Source organism: Chlorocebus sabaeus, chromosome 29 (assembly GCF_047675955.1).
Source record: "Chlorocebus sabaeus isolate Y175 chromosome 29, mChlSab1.0.hap1, whole genome shotgun sequence".
NCBI classification, from domain to species: Eukaryota; Metazoa; Chordata; class Mammalia; order Primates; family Cercopithecidae; genus Chlorocebus; species Chlorocebus sabaeus.
The window spans coordinates 13,348,572-13,364,704 of NC_132932.1; the positions used below are offsets into that span (position 1 = coordinate 13,348,572).

Here is a 16,133-nt window from a genome sequence, read left to right on the forward strand (position 1 = left end):
AATATACTACTTTATGCAGTGGCCTTCTCAGAAACAGTTTCACAGTCCAATAAGCCCTTATACCTGGAAACCCCTGCAGGTGTGAAGAAAAGTGAGATATGATGGACAAACTTTATGGAGGCTAAAAGAATGTCAGGGACTTGATGGTAGAATGAATTTTCATTTGATTAAGAGGCAAAGTCAGTGCCATGAACAGGAGTAAAGTAGAATCTAATAAGGCAATGGGAGCGAGAGAATTAGTGTTACCTCCCAGCTACAACTAATATACAAGAAGTTAACAGCAACAATAATAAAAACAGACAAACAATTATCATGGAGATCTTTAACTCCAGGAAGTCACCTGTACAATTATTTTTAGGGAAAAGGTAGATTATGCCATGTAAGTCAGTTAGTATAAACAGAGATAATTTATTATATAAATATTTATGTTTGTTAGGCTGGTGAGAAATATAGAAACACCACACTAAATAGATCATATATGGGAAGTGCTGAGAAGCACAAGATCCTCAATTACCATAAAACATGCCAAAATTATAAAAAAATCAAAACAGGTTTGGCTGGAGAGCGATGTGTGGAACCCCCCAGTAATGACAGTAGAGACTGGGCAGGCACATCACACCTGCCTGCATCTGAGTGCTCAGAAAAATATGGGGGCAGGAGAAAAAGAATAAAATATATAAGCCGGGGGGAAAAGGTGAAATATTTCTATTTTCAGGGAATTTAATCATATACGTCAAAAGATGCCTTTGTGGCAGAGAAGTAGCACTGAAAAACTGGTAGTCCTAAGTTCTGTCTTGATAAATGGTTATATTTAGCATACACATAGAGATGCAATGAAAAGGTCTCCATGTTTTAATAGTCACATTCAACAACACTATGCCATAGAAATAAAAATGGAGACAACTCCCTCAAAAGATTTTTAAACAATTCCAATAAAGAAGTGATCAAAAGGTGTGTCTAGGCACATAATCTGTGATTCTTAGGAGAAATATTAAGCACTACCACACTCCAAAGAGAAGCCTAAAGATAAACAGTGGACAGTTTAAGATGAGATATCTAAAACAGATGAAATCTGGAGTTAAAATGATCATATCAACCAACAATCTGCTATATCACTCTTTAGCAAGGATAATGTGGATTATAATATGTTGTTTGCATCTATGAACAAGTCAACAAAGGTTAAAAAATTATAAAACTCAATGCCACTAAGGGTAAGGTGGTTAAATAAATAAATGGTACAAGCATAAGAAAAATTTAGAAATGTAAAAAAAAAAATTTTTTTTTTTGAGACAGGGTCTCATTCTGTCACCCAGGTTGGAGTGCAGTGGGGCAATCCTAGCTCACTGCAGCCTCAAACTCCTGGTCTCAAGGGATCCTCCTGCCTCCAGTCTCCTGAATAGCTAGAACTACAAGCACACAATACCATGCACGGCTCATTTTTCATTTTTTGTAGAGACAGGGTCTTGCTATGGGCCTAGAAATTAAGTTTTGTAAAATCTTTAATAACATGGGGACTTTTTTTTTTTTTTTGGTAGAGACAGGTCTATCTTGACCAGGCTGGTCTCAAACTCCTGGTCTCAAGTGATCCTCCCCCATCTTGGCCTCCCAAAGTGCTAAGATTACAGGTGTGAGCCACCATGCACCTAGCCGCAAAGTGTAATTTTGAAGGGAACAAAACTATATGCAACATGATCCGAATTAGGTAAACATATAAATGGTTCCATTTAGTAGGAAGGGAAATATACCCCCCAAAGACGTGAACAGCAAATTGTGTCCAGAATGAGGGTTTTTGTATAATTATTTTTTTCTTTGTACTCTTTACCATCTTCCCAGTATTCTAAGTAAGCATATAATATTTGCACCATTTAGTTTTTTAAAGGAATTTTTTAAATACTGCAGAAATGGTAGAGAACTTGTGTTCTATACAGCCATTATAGTGAGTGAGAATCAACTGAGAGCTATGCAAAAAGCAACTTTTTTCCCCTGAGACAGGGAAATATGAAACATTCAACTCATACTATTTTTTGACCTAAGAGTGGAGAACACAAAATCAATTTCAGCCAACATTGTATGATAAAAATAGCAGACATTTAGAGCGCTTACTATGCGCTGGGCAATGTGATCGGTGCTTTATGTTGATTACTAAATTTAATTCTCACAGCAATATTATGAAGTGGGGTATCGGAATCATCGTGATTTTACACTTGAGGAGACAAGGAGCAAGGAAAGGAGGAATGGGAATTAGTTGATGACCGATGTCTTTAATTATTCCATTCCTCTTATCCTTAATGAATCAGAGCCTTGGCTCTGAATAGATTAATGCCCAAAGCCCCTCAAGAAATAAATGTTTAGACTACAGAAGTAGCCAGAATACTAGAATACTAGTCTAACTAGGATTTCTATACTCTAAAGGCAGACAGCAGAGCATTCTGAAGTAACAGGAACAGGCATCAAGAGTTTTCAAAGCCCTTCAGAAAGCTAAGTCTGTTCTATCTATTTAAAAAAAAAAAAAAAAAAGTGGCTCAGGCTCCAGAAATTAGCATTCTCTGTGAAACACTTCTACTTCAAGTTGTCTCCACTGCTTCTTTTATCTCTACACATTATTGCAGTTTTATTTACACCAGAACTCTTCTCTTCCACTTATCTCAAATCCCATGGCATTTGATGATTTGATATGCACAAACTACAATGTTGTCATACCTTCTATTTCGTTCTAAGTAGCTCTTCTATATGTGCCCCCCAAACAAAATACTTCATAATGCCAAATCCAAGCTCGACACTGATTGTAAAATGTTGCTGTTAGCAAGAGCAAGAACATTAAGCCACACTATATTACAAGTCCAACAAATTCGAGATATGGCAAATATACTTTTCAGGACTTAAGTCACCAAAAGAGTACAGAGATCAGAACCTTCTAATATTAATTCTATTGCCCAACCCTCCCCTACTCCTGCCTTACTGCTCTTCCAGGCCCAAGGATTTGATATCCAGAAGCTACCAGGAGAACCACTCTGTTGTCAACCCAGAACAGGGGAGATAAATAAGCACATAGTTACTTTTCTGGAGTGACAACAAAATATCATATTTTATATGAGAGATTTCTTATTTTCTTCTCAAGGCAAAAGAATTGCACTATAAATTGTTTCTGAAACAGAATACATTAAGCTAGACAGACTTTCTCCTTGATGCAGAGCCCAAGTTGCTCAAATAACAAAGCCATGCATAGTATACCTCAGACCCATCTGCATTGAAGTGGTCCAGTGCCTGTTTTCGGATTTCTCCCTTGATGGAACCATCCAGACGCTGTAAAAATAAACCACAAGAAAACTGTAAGATAGGAAGATCAGCTACACTCAGAATAGAACAGCAGACTTGGAACCTTTATCACCTGAACACCCACTGAGTAAAAATAACTGGAATGCACTGGCAAAGCGCTATGAAGAAGCTGTGCTTAAGAAGCACACCCTACTTGACCTGAGCTCTCTAGTTACAGACTCAAGGTTACAAGCTTCTGATTCAAAGGGCTGTCTAGGTTTAGCCAAGGATCAGAAGGGCTGCCAGGACCTAAAAGAAAAAAGATGAAAACCCAACCTGTGCTTGAAGGCTGGGTTTACTTCTGTTTCTGTAGATACTGTGGAGATTAGGAAATAGGACCACTGGTCACTCAATAATAAGCTCCTGGAGAAAAATGATGCTTCTTAGCTAATGTGGCCAAAACTATCACTTAAAGTGTCATGCAAACAAAAAAATTACTTATGTAATAATTTTGTTTGAAAAACATTTTGCTGAATCATTGAAAATGCTATAATTGATCATACATCCCAGCTCTGCCAAAAATTACACTCTGAAATCATAGGAAAGTGTTCAAGCAGCTAAACTACACATGAATTCAGGAGAGCCCCTGGCATTTATTAGCATACATAATTCCTTTATTAGAACATATGTCAGTTCTACATGCAAAACAATGTCACCATAGAGAAACCATTAACACGTAAAATACTAAATAATTATCACCTATATGCTGTACATTTTATAAAGCATTTCTCACTCTTTAAAATCATTTTCACATTTCATTCCCTCACAATCACCACTTGAGATGAACAAAATACTTCATTTTACAGAAGGCAAAACTAACCTGAAAGGTGACTTGGCTGGCAGCGGACTCTGTGGAAGGGCATACATCCCCAGAATTCTGCCCACCAGACCTAACTCAAGTCAACTCACAGGTGAGGAGCCCCTTACTTCCTTCTCACTGACTACTTACTCAGAGCCTTAAACCAAAGATATATTTAATGGGAGATTCAGAGCCTTTACTTGAAATCAGAAAACCTAATGCCCCCTTTTAATATACCCATTAGTAGAGGACATGAATTATCTAAAAGTCACTGACCAAGTTTATCTATTCCGTAGAAAGAAAAACGATGCATTCTTGATTTACTTGGTATCACAGGATTTCCTAGGAATGAAAGCTCCTAGGGATTTGATCACTGACAGAGATTGACTTTTTGCAATAGGCTGTTTCTTGATAACAACCACAGCCTTAAGCTATATTCTAAGACAGCAACTGAAAGACCATATAAGATATTATGGATATAACAATGCCTTTCAGGGTATTTTGAAAGACAATCTGATAGTCTTAAAGGTGGGCCTTCTTAGGAGATAATCACTGGCTCCAAGTTTCTACAATCGCAGCATAATTATGTGAGTTGGTAGAAGAGTTCATCCATTCAAAGTTTAAAAAAAAGGTAATAAATCTTAAAATCTACGCACTATAAACATATGCCAAGAGACAAGGTAAATTGCATATATGTCTATATGTCTATAAACAGATCAGAGAATAAGTTTCTACTAGATTATATACACCTAGAAAAATGTTATTATGCGGAAGAAACTTTTTCCCCATAGGAGATAACTGTGTGAAGATAATAACTCCAGTTAAAAAAAACTCCACAGAAGAAAGAGGAAGCCATCAGAACTTACTTCAGGGACTAGCAAAGTTTTAAGTACCAGTGTTCTATTATGTTCCCAGCCTCACAGCCAGGGTCAACTTTTGGGGTGAACATCTGATACTGCCCTCCTTCTAGGATTTGGGCTTCTGGAATTGAGCTCGCACTTATTTCCTCTCTACTTTTACCATACACATGCAATAAGATGCTATCTGACATCCTTTTTTTCCTTGCCCAATCTGACTTTGTCTAATCCTCCCCGCCCACCTTCGAAGAAAGAATGGTCTCCTCATGACCACTTTCATATGGTAGCCTAAAGACATGAAAGTAAAAATTAAGACACTCCTGGAATCTTAACCTTAATTTTTTGAAACAAGAAAACTCTTACTTCCTACTTTAACAAGCAAAGCATACAATCCAATGTAGGAAGGTTGGGGAGGGGAGGCGGGGAGAGAGATTGATTCCCCCCACCGCAATTACTGAAATCACCTTACCTGGAAAGGATAATGTTTAATAGTTAGGTATTCAGCCAGGATATCCAACATTCTCACCATCTGAGAGAAGATAAGCACTCGATTCCCCCTTTCTCGAAGTCTTGTCAACAGTTTGTCTAATAAAATCAGCTTCCCACTGCTCCTTATGAGGGACTGAAGATTTAAAAGACATTCCAATAATTACATTGAAACACAAATTTTAATCTTCCCTAATCTCTAAAAATCCGTATTTTAAAAATCATCTTAAAGCTTTCTGAAGCTGTTAGCAACCTGGCTGACCAGCAATTCCCGAATGTTCTTTTTCCCAATATCTGGGATACCATACTTCCCAAATCATTCTTAGTTACCTAACTTTTTTCTCCAGTTTTTAAAGCTTCCTTTGATGCTCCCTCTTAGGTCATCAAGCAGGAAACAGAGCATTCTGATGAAAAGCACCTAGAGAAACTAAGTGTTTTTTTAAGAAAGTAATTATGAGGAACTACCTACCAAAAGAATCTCCTGTCCATTTTCCCTTTCATTTTCTTCAGGGGGTTTAATCAGATAGCAGTGGTTGCAACATTTTTTCAGTTCCATCACAATATTAAGAAAACCAGACGTGCTGCCTCTTGTTCCTTTGGCAAGAGCCTTGTAATTCCTGGTCAGAATCCACCTGCAAATTAATATGATAATGATACTACTAGATACAAAAAAAAAAAAAAAAAAAAAAACCAGAAGGTTGTAGGTACCAGAAGAGTATAAGAAAAAGTAGTAGTATTGTGGGGAAAAGAAGAGACCTAAAAAGGTTTAAGAAGCAAAGAAGAATATTTCCTTTTGGATCTTCTGCCATCTAATCATAATCTTTCACATCTCCAGTCAAAATTAGGAATGTTAAAGATTCTGCTGGATATTTCAACCTCACTGAACACAGGAATATTAGAAGAAAACAACTCTATGTACACACAACACACACATGTGCTTTACACATATATAGAGACACACACACACACATTTTACATATTTACACATACTTTATACATATTTAAGTGTGTGTGTGTACACAAAGGCTGAGAATCCTAAATGTGAAAATCTAAAATGTTCCAAAATGGCACTCAAAACTTCTGAGTGCCAGTATGACACTCAAAGGAAATTCTCATTAGAGCATTTTAAAGTTCTGATTTCCAGATTTGGAATGCTCAACTAGTAAGTATAAAGCAAATATTCCAAAATCTGAAATACTTCTGGTCCCCAAGCATTTCTGACAAGAGACTCAACCTGTGTGTGCATGTGTGAATGGAAAATGACTGTCACTGAAGCACTCTTCACTGAAATATAAAAATTGGAAATAAGCTAACATTATGAGGTTAAATAAATTAAAATATACCATAAAATAGAGGCTATATGTCCATTTTAACATTGTAAAAAAGTATTTTATCTGACAAAATATTTATCAGTATGTTTTCTACCCAAATTTGGAGGAGAAATACAGATATATTCATGTATAACCATGTATAATCCTTAACCATAAACTCCAAAATATTAAAAGTACTTTTTTTCCTGAGTGGTGCAATTTCTTTATCCTTCTCTTAGAAATCACACTTTAGGAATCTATCTCAAGGTCTTCACTGCAGAACTATTTATAAAAGTGGGTAAAACAATCTAAATGCCTACCACAAGGAAACTGGTTGAATAAACCACACTGTATATCCTCAATGGAATACTGTGCACTGTAAAGGCCTATCTCTACAAGCTACTATGGGGTGCTCTTCAGCATGCATCATTAGGGAAAAAAGGCAGAGAAACGTGTATATGGTATGCTACCACTTATCTAAGAGAAAGGAGGATATTCAAAGTTAAAATGCATTAACAATTAAAAGTTAAAGGAAGGATAAGCGTTAAAATGTTAAAAAATAATAATTACAGACCAGGTGCGGTGGCTCAGAGCTGTAATCCCAGCACTTTGGGAGGCCGGGGGGGGCAGATCACCTGAGGTTGGGAGTTCGAGACTAGCCTGACCAACATGATGAAGCCCCATCTCTACTAAAAATACAAAATTAGCTGGGCGTAGTGGTGCATGCCTGTAATCCCAACTACTCAGGAGGCTGAGGCAGGAAAATCGCTTGAACCTGGGAGGCAGAGGTTGAGGTGAGCTGAGATCGAGCAATTGTACTCTAGCCTGGGCAACAAGAGCGAAACTCTATCTCAAAAAATAGTAATAATAATTACCTATGGGGAAAGACAGACAAGAACGGAGGGAAGAGGGAATGAAGCTACCTTTCTTTGAACATACCAGGCTTTGTAGCTTTGCCTTTGGAAATCTACAAATATTATAAATAATTTAAAAACAAAATTAAAGCAATCCCTAAAAATAAAAACTACAATAAAATAAATAAATCTATGTATCCATTAGTGGCCTAAACAGACAGAAGAAAAACTATCTTGAGTACTTTAAAACTCTCCCATTTCTTGTGGTATATAACCTTAAAAAGCAAAAAAAATAAGTAAAAACAAAACCTGTAAAAAGAAAATCCTGTTGCAGTGAGCTGAACTCACGCCACTACACTCCAGCCTGGGTGACAGAGTAAGACTCCGTCTCAAAACAAGAAAGAAAATCTTAACCTGTTTCTACTATTCTTATTATTGGTGGTATTATTAGCTTTGTTGTATGTATAGAATGAATTAGCTAGGTGAGGTTGGGAAGTGAGATTTTTAGTATAGCATAATATCAGTAAGATCAAATAAAATATCTGTGGTACTGTTCATCATGTATTTTTACCATTAAAAACAAATTTCCCAATTCTGTCCACTGAAAAATATCTGTCAATAATGTTTGCTGCAGTCGCAAAGAGCACCTAGGGCCCAGTATGTGGTCTCCAAATACCATTTCCTCATCTTTGCCATAGTCCATAAACCATCAGAAAGAGGCCAGTCTTCTGAGGCTCCGGCAGACTCAACAGCCTTGGACTCCAGGGTACTGCGGAACCCGACAGTCTATGAAGTTACACCCAGAAGCAAGGTTTGGTGGCGACGGGTGCTGCTCTACAGTGAAAAGTACAGAAGGGCCTATGCCTGTGGACAGGGATTGCAGGGAATGCTGGTGGCCCTGAAGTAACTCTGCTCACTTTCTTTGGCTCTCTAGTGCTTTCCGCAATCCTGCATGTTGTGCAGCCTGAAGGCAAGAGTATTAGCCAGGACTCTTAAAATGCAAGTGATAAAAACTCAACTAAATCAGTTTAAGCAAACTGGAAGTATCTAGAGTAGGCAGAAAAATCATATGATCAATCAACATCCAAAATAGCATCGACCAACTGACACATTCATGTTACTCAGGTAACACTATTTCCCCTTTTACATTTTATAGTATTAAACTATTTTCAGAGGAAAAACAAAAACAAATATTTCCTAGTAAAAGAGTATGCAGAACTTCTTGGATATATGGCTGACTCTAGTTCTGGGGCAGGAAATGTACAAGACGAATGTGGAACACTTTATCATTCCAGATAGCAAAGAAACTATCAACTACTATTACGGTTATGTCAAAAGGACTCCAAAAACCAACTTGAATAAGTTCCCACTAGCTAAAAATGGGACTGTTAGAGCATGAATATGGATAATAACTGCAACAGAATTAACCATAAATAGGTGTAACTGATGAGTTCATAATTATATCAAAATAAACCTCACTGGTCAAAACCTTTGAAGAAAAGTAGATCTTCTCCTCTTGAAAATGGCGAAAATAAAAAAGAATCTTATTCTGCCTTTCCTATATGAACTGTTCCTCAGCTGACATGGGAAAGTTTCTTTTTATAGAAGTATTCCACCTAATAAACAAGTGAGTGATAAAATTTGAATATCACCCTTTTGTACTCTCTAATGAATTAACAGATCTAGGCAATGCTCATCATTAGTCATTAACATCACAAAAAAAAGACATTTATCCTGTGAAAGAACATTCCTCTGCCTCTAAAGTCACACTGAATCTGAGTCTAATCAAGCCTTTACAATTACTTGTGAGTATACAAAAAACACAGTTCAAAGGAAAAGTGGTTTTAAAAAAAAATTTTTTTAATAGAGATGAGGTGTCACTGTATTGCCCAGACTGGTCTCAAACTCCTGGGCTCAAGCGATCCTCCTGCCTCAGCCTCCCAAAGTGCTGGGATTATAGGCATGAGCTGAAAATATTAAAGCTGAAAATATTAAAGAAAGCCATGGAGTTGGAATCAGCAAAATCCAGATTTTGAGAAAAATCTACAAAACATAAATTCAGTTTCCTGACTCAAAAAATTTATAAGGCAAGGAAAAATAAATTAATTAAAATATACTTAAGAGACATACCAACCAATCAAAATGCACGGAGCTTACATCAATCCCAAAACAAGCAAAATGGCACATGCACAAACGGATATATATATATATATGACAACCAGGAAAATGTAAACACTAGACATTACAAAACTGTTAAGGAATTATTAAAATTTTTTAGACATAACAACAGTATTGAAATTTTGCTTAATAACAACAAAACGTTGGGAGGCCGAGGTGGGCAGATCACCTGAGGTCGGGAGTTCAAGACCAGCCTGACTAACATGGAGAAATCCTGTCTCTACTAAAAATACAAAAAAAATCAGCTGGGCATGGTGGCGCATCCCTGTAATCCCAGCTACTCGGGAGGCTGAGGCAGGAGAATCGCGAGACTCTGTCTCAAAAAAATATATATATATATATATATATCCTATCAGTTTCACGGTACTGATCTCAATCCCTTTAGGCCTAACCCAAACAAGAACTTACTTATAATACTGTTTCTGAAGGGCTGACATCTCCACCCTGAGAATCTGTTCCACTTTAGCAGGAAGGGATTTCTCCACATCTTTTTTGACTCTCCGGAGAAGGAAAGGCTCTAGCACCTTATGAAGACTCTGGTAGCCATTCTCTCTCCCTTTCCCATGGTCTTCTTCAAAATCTTCCCAAAATTCAAACCTAGGGAAGAAATAGTATAGTGTTATTTAGCCACACTGAGGAAAAGAAGAATGGGGGGAAAAAACTGAAAAAAATGAATCTTTCCCATAAGGAAAGACAAAATTATCAATCACTAGAGCTCTTAAATAGAAGGGAAAACAAAAGGGGAAAAGCAAAATGAAATCAACTGCATCAGTCTACACTGGATAATACCACGTTTCCAATTCTCAGACTGAATTCAGAGTTCATAAAATATTTCAGTCTATCATGTAACCAACGTCATCTAGAACTACCCAGTAACTACTCAAAGCACATGCTCTCTGGTAAGATGGAAGGTCAGACACAGCCGGTGCCAGTACTGCCAATGGACACAACAGCCTCAAGAGAGTCACCATCATTTCTGAACTCATAAGTAGTCATTTCTTTTTTTTTTTTTTTTTTGAGACAGTCTCGCTCTGTCACCCAGGCTGGAGTGCCGTGGCGCAATCTCGGCTCACTGCAACCTCCACCTCCCGCCTCAGCCTCCTGAGTAGCTGGAATTACAGGTGTCACCACCACGCCTGACTAATTTTTGTATTTTTAGTAGAGACAGGGTTTCACCATGTTGGCCAGGCTGGTTTCGAAATCCTGACCTCAAGTGGTCCGCCCGCCTCGGCCTCCCAAAGTGCTAGGATTACAGGTGTGAGCCACCATATCCAGTCATACATTTTATCAGGTATTGTTAAGTGAAACAAAATCAGCCTTAGTAACACCTGGTATGGCCTAAAACAATCGTCTACAGGGAAGCAGATAACATGATCTTTTGGGGTAGAGATTTAAAGTTGTCATTAAAGCCTACAGCCTGATAAACCTAAGGTAAACTGTATTTTCTCACACTGCTATGCTACTAAGCAAATACTCCAAGAACACAAAATAGGTGAGAAATTAAAACTGATAATTTAAAATGCACAATGAAAACTGAACTATCTCTGGCCAGGCGCAGTGGCTCACACCTGTAATCCCAGCTCTTTAGGAGGCTGAGGCACGCGGATCACCTGAGGTCAGGAGTTCGAGACCAGCCTGGCCAACATGGTGAAACCCCATCTCTACTAAAAACACAAAAATTAGCTGGGCATGGTGGTGAGTGCCTGTAACCCCAGCTACTCGGGAGGCTGAAGCAGGAGAATCACTGGAACCAAGGAGACAAAGGTTGCAGTGAGCCAAGATCATGTCATTGCACTCCAGCCTGGGTGACAGTGAGACTGTCTCAAAAAAAAAAAAAAAGAAAAGAAAAGAAAGAAAGAAAACCGAACTATCTCAATGCTGCAGATGATACCTCACACACTAAATGTGTGAAGTGACTGGAAATCAGTAGAAGTAGAAATATCACTATATCAGGCTGTTTTCTGAATACCTGAGAGAATTTCAATAAGCTAATTTACCTAACACGTTATAAATTAAAACTTTACTAATCTAAAAAATTAAATGTAAAGTTTATTTCCAAGATTTACTTCCTCTTTGTTTTAGGCAACCAATATTTTCACCTGCCTACTGTACTCTTATTATATTAAGGGAGTTAATGAGACACTAGTTCTTGACCTACACATACTGAGGAGACATAAGTATCATTTATTTGTTTATGAATTGTCTATGGCTGCTTTTCCTCTAAACAGAGAGATGAGTGGCTAACAATGATTGTATGGGCTATGAACCAAAAATATTTACCATCAGATTCTTAATTTTTTTGTTTGTTTGTTTTGTTTTTTTGAGAAAGAGTCTCACTCTTGTTGCCCTGGCTGGAGTGCAGTGGTGCGATCTCGGCTCACTGCAAGCTCCGCCTCCTGGGTTGATGCCATTCTCCTGCCTCAGCCTCCCAAGCAGCTGGGACTATAGGCGCCCGCCACCATGCCCGGCTAATTTTTTGTAATTTTAGTAGAGATAGGCTTTCACTGTGTTAGCCAGGATGGTCTCAATCTCCTGACCTCATGATCTGCCTGCCTCAGCCTCCCAAAGTGCTGGGATTACAGGCGTGAGCCACCGTGCCCGGCCTACTATCAGATTCTTTAGAAAAAAATCTGCTGCCCTGAAAACAATGAATAATTTATAATATTAGATATAGAAAAGGTATAAGGTCATAGTGGAGGTATATAAAGACACCATGTTACATCTAAAGGTTCGTATTTTAGATATATCCCTGCTATCAACTTCTGTATTTAGTATTTGTCTCTCATAGAACTAGAAAAAATTCTGATCTTTATAACTTTCCAGAATATGGAATTTTAGAAAAATAGGTTACTTTACTGAGGACCAACAAAGAAGGAAATTAAACCAAAGCAGTGAAAATGGTATGCTGAAAGTCACACAGTAAATATGTAAAAGGAAATTGCAAAAAAAATTAAGAGATTAGCCTAGACCACAGAAACAAAAATTTAAAAAATCATCCCAACACTAAAACACACAATCTCTGAAATACATGCTATCAAACTGAAGTGTTTTGTGGGGTAAGTCTGAAGCATATATTTGCATATGATGGTCTTTATAAGCCAAGTTTTTCAATCTTGTCACATCTTTTTCTACCCTTAATACCAAGTTCCATGCTTTGCAAACAGTATGTACAAAACGAAGCTACTGATTGCTAAGTATTCACAATATGGTTAGTCATCATGTACTCCCTGTCAGAGCCACCCTGCATGAAAGGCACTTAGAAGCTCTAAGGAAACAGAATTTCAGTTGGTTAAAAAGAGGACTAACTTTTGGATTTTGAAACAAAAGCCTGTAACATTTGAGTGGGGAAGTTCAAAAGCTATTTGACTAAACCTAATTCTCTCCTTTACAATAGTTTTTCTTCAGTGGATCCTTTCTTCAAAAGCTCTGTAGAGTCCTAAGGTACCTCAGGAACTTCTGCTAAGGATGAGGCAAAATACTTCACAAGACTATACTTACCCACACAGCAAGCTCAGGCAGAAATAAGGGCAAATCTGAACTACTTAACTAACAGGTTTTCTTCTTATATATACACCTTTGTGAACAATTTTTAAACTTTTTTTGAAAATGACAATGCTTTAAATACAAAATTTTCAAAGAAAAGATGATCTCTTTCACAGAAAAAAACTTGCATCTCTAACTCTAACCTATCATTCCATAATTGATTCAACTGGCCAAAGGAAAATTTTGGAAGAGACTCCCTGAATGATAAAGTAATTGAAAAGTTCCTCTCTCCAATTACAAAAGAAGGATATATGACATTTTTCCCAACATAGCCCATGCTGAGTGGAATGCCACAGCTGCTTAACGGCAGGAAAAAGCTAATTATGACCACTTAGGAGCCAAAATCCCTACCATCCACTTCAGCAGTTAGGTACACAAAAGCAAATCATGGCTAAGTATTCACTGGTAGAAACTACATACCACAATTCTTTTTCTATAAAAACAAGCACAGATGTTCCCACTGTGTCTCATAACTCTTACTATGTAGGGTGACTTTACTTCGTCTCAATGGTTTTATGAAGGATGTATTTTTTCTCTTAGAATTTGAAGTTCAAAGGACACTGGTCTTGGTCAGAGAAGACTTGATATCGATCTTGGTCTATCTATTTATTGACCATGTGATACGGGACACCTTTTAATCATCTAAGCCAGCATATTCTTATTTGCAATATGAAAATAAAGGAAGCTCTTCAGACTAAAAAAAAAAAAAGCAATACCCAACAGCAGCCTGAAAACACAGGAACAAATGAAGATCACTGAAAATGATCAAATATATGGGTACATGTGAAAGATAGTATACATATATTTTTCTCTTTTCTATATGTCCTTAAAAGACAAACCTGTTTAAAGCAATAATTACATGCTTGTATTCTTGGATTTATAACATAAGGAGGTGAAAATGGAGCTAGTGGGGTAAAGTTGCCCTATTTCACCAGAATTGAGTCAGTATTAACCTGAAGAAGACTGACGCATACAATAATCCCTAGAGCAACCAATTAAAATTTTTTAATAGCAAAAAATTAACAGGAGTTAAAATGACACACTGAAAAGTACTTGCAGAAACAGGAAGGCAATAAAGGAGAAAGTGGAACAAAAAAGATGTAAGACATATGGAAAACAAATAGTAAAATAGCAGAAATCCAACCATATTATTCATTCTGTTAAATGTGAATGAACTAAATATTCTAATCAAAAGGCAAGGATTATTCGCCTGGATAAAAAAGGCACATCCAAGTACCGGTTGTATATAAGACACATTTTAGACTTACAGAAAGAAATAGGTTGAAAGTAAAATGATGGAAAACAGTATATCATGGACACAGGAATCAGAAGAGACCTAAGGAGCTATAATAAAATCACACAAAATGGATTTACAAAACAATAAATATCATTAGAGGTCAAATGGAACATTCTGGTATTGACTACAAAAAGGTCAATGCCTCAGGAACATACAATAGTTACAAATGGATACACACCTAACAGAATCCCAAAATATATGAAGCAAAAAATAACAACTCAAAGCCAAAAACTCAACTATAGTTAAAAATCAAAATACTTCATTCTCAATTCAAAGTACAACTAAACTGGCAGTCAGAAAAGATAATAAAAGTCTTGAACACCACCATTAACCACAATGAATGGACATTTACAAAACACTAACCAAACAAAGATGGAATACAGCTTATTCTTTATAAGCACTTATGGGACAGTCTCCAGGAAAGAAAGCATACTATGACTATTTAATAAGTCATAATAAATTCATTTAAAGCATGTTCTCCAAGACAAAACTGAATTACAAGCCATTTGGAAAATCTCTAAATATATGGAAATTAAACACCATCCTTCTGAAAAACCCATGCTTCAAAGAATAAATCACAGAGAATTTAGAAAATAGATGAAATCAAATGAAAACAAAAACACACAATTATCAATATTTATGGGATGTAGCTAAAGCAGTACATAGGAGTAAACATACCTTTAAACAACTAGAAAAGAAAAAAGTTTTACATCAATAATCTAAACTGTATCTTAAGAGAAAAAGAAAAAATTAAATGAAAAGCAAACAAAGGACAGAAACCTTTGAGAGAGGAAATAAATAGAAAAACAGAGGGGCCGCGCATGGGGGCTCATGCCTGTAATCCCAGCACTTTGGGAGGCCAAGGCAGGCAAATCACAAGGTCAGGAGTTCAAGACCAGCCTGGCCAACATGGTGAAACCTCATCTCTACTAAAAATACAAAAATCAGCCAGGTATGGTGGCAGCCACCTATAATCCCAGCTGCTCAGGAGGCTGAGGCAGGAGAATTGCTTGAAACTGGAAGGCAGAGGCTGAGTGAGCCGAGATTGTACTGTGCACTCCAGCCTGGGCAACAAGTGCAAAACTCTGTCTCCAAAAAAAAAAAGAAAAGAAAAAAAAAAACAGAGGTAGAAACCAATGATGTCAAAAGTTGGTTCTTTGAGAACATCAAAATTGTTAAGCCCTTAGCTACAGCTGACCAAGAAAAAGAGCAAAGGATACAAATTACCATAATCAAAAAATTAACTTTAATCACTATTGATTCTTAAAAGAATCTACCAGGCACAGTGGTTCATGCTTATTATCTCAGCATGCCTCTGTCAGGAGGATCACTTGAGCCCAGAAGTTCGAGATCAGCCTGGACAACTCAGCAAGACCCCATCTCTACAAATAATAAAAAATAAATTTTAAAAATTAGCTGGGCGTTGTGGTGCACACCTGTAGTCCCAGTTACTTAGGAGGCTGAAGTGGGAGGATCCCTTGAGCCCAAGAGTTC

At 37.2% G+C, this 16,133-nt stretch overlaps 1 protein-coding gene across 3 annotated transcripts in view; it reads right to left on the reverse strand.

Annotated features, from left to right (window-relative positions):
• CHD2 (chromodomain helicase DNA binding protein 2) overlaps nucleotides 1-16,133 on the reverse strand; it is a 143,283-nt gene that overhangs the window by 50,841 nt on the left and 76,309 nt on the right. For all 3 annotated transcript variants that reach the window (XM_073012983.1, XM_007990490.3, XM_073012982.1), the window contains 4 exons: nucleotides 10,208-10,396; nucleotides 5,927-6,089; nucleotides 5,441-5,593; nucleotides 3,232-3,303 (listed from right to left, as the gene is read on the reverse strand). In XM_073012983.1, coding sequence (XP_072869084.1) covers nucleotides 3,232-3,303; nucleotides 5,441-5,593; nucleotides 5,927-6,089; nucleotides 10,208-10,396 — 577 coding nt within the window. The remainder of the gene's footprint in view (nucleotides 1-3,231; nucleotides 3,304-5,440; nucleotides 5,594-5,926; nucleotides 6,090-10,207; nucleotides 10,397-16,133) is intronic.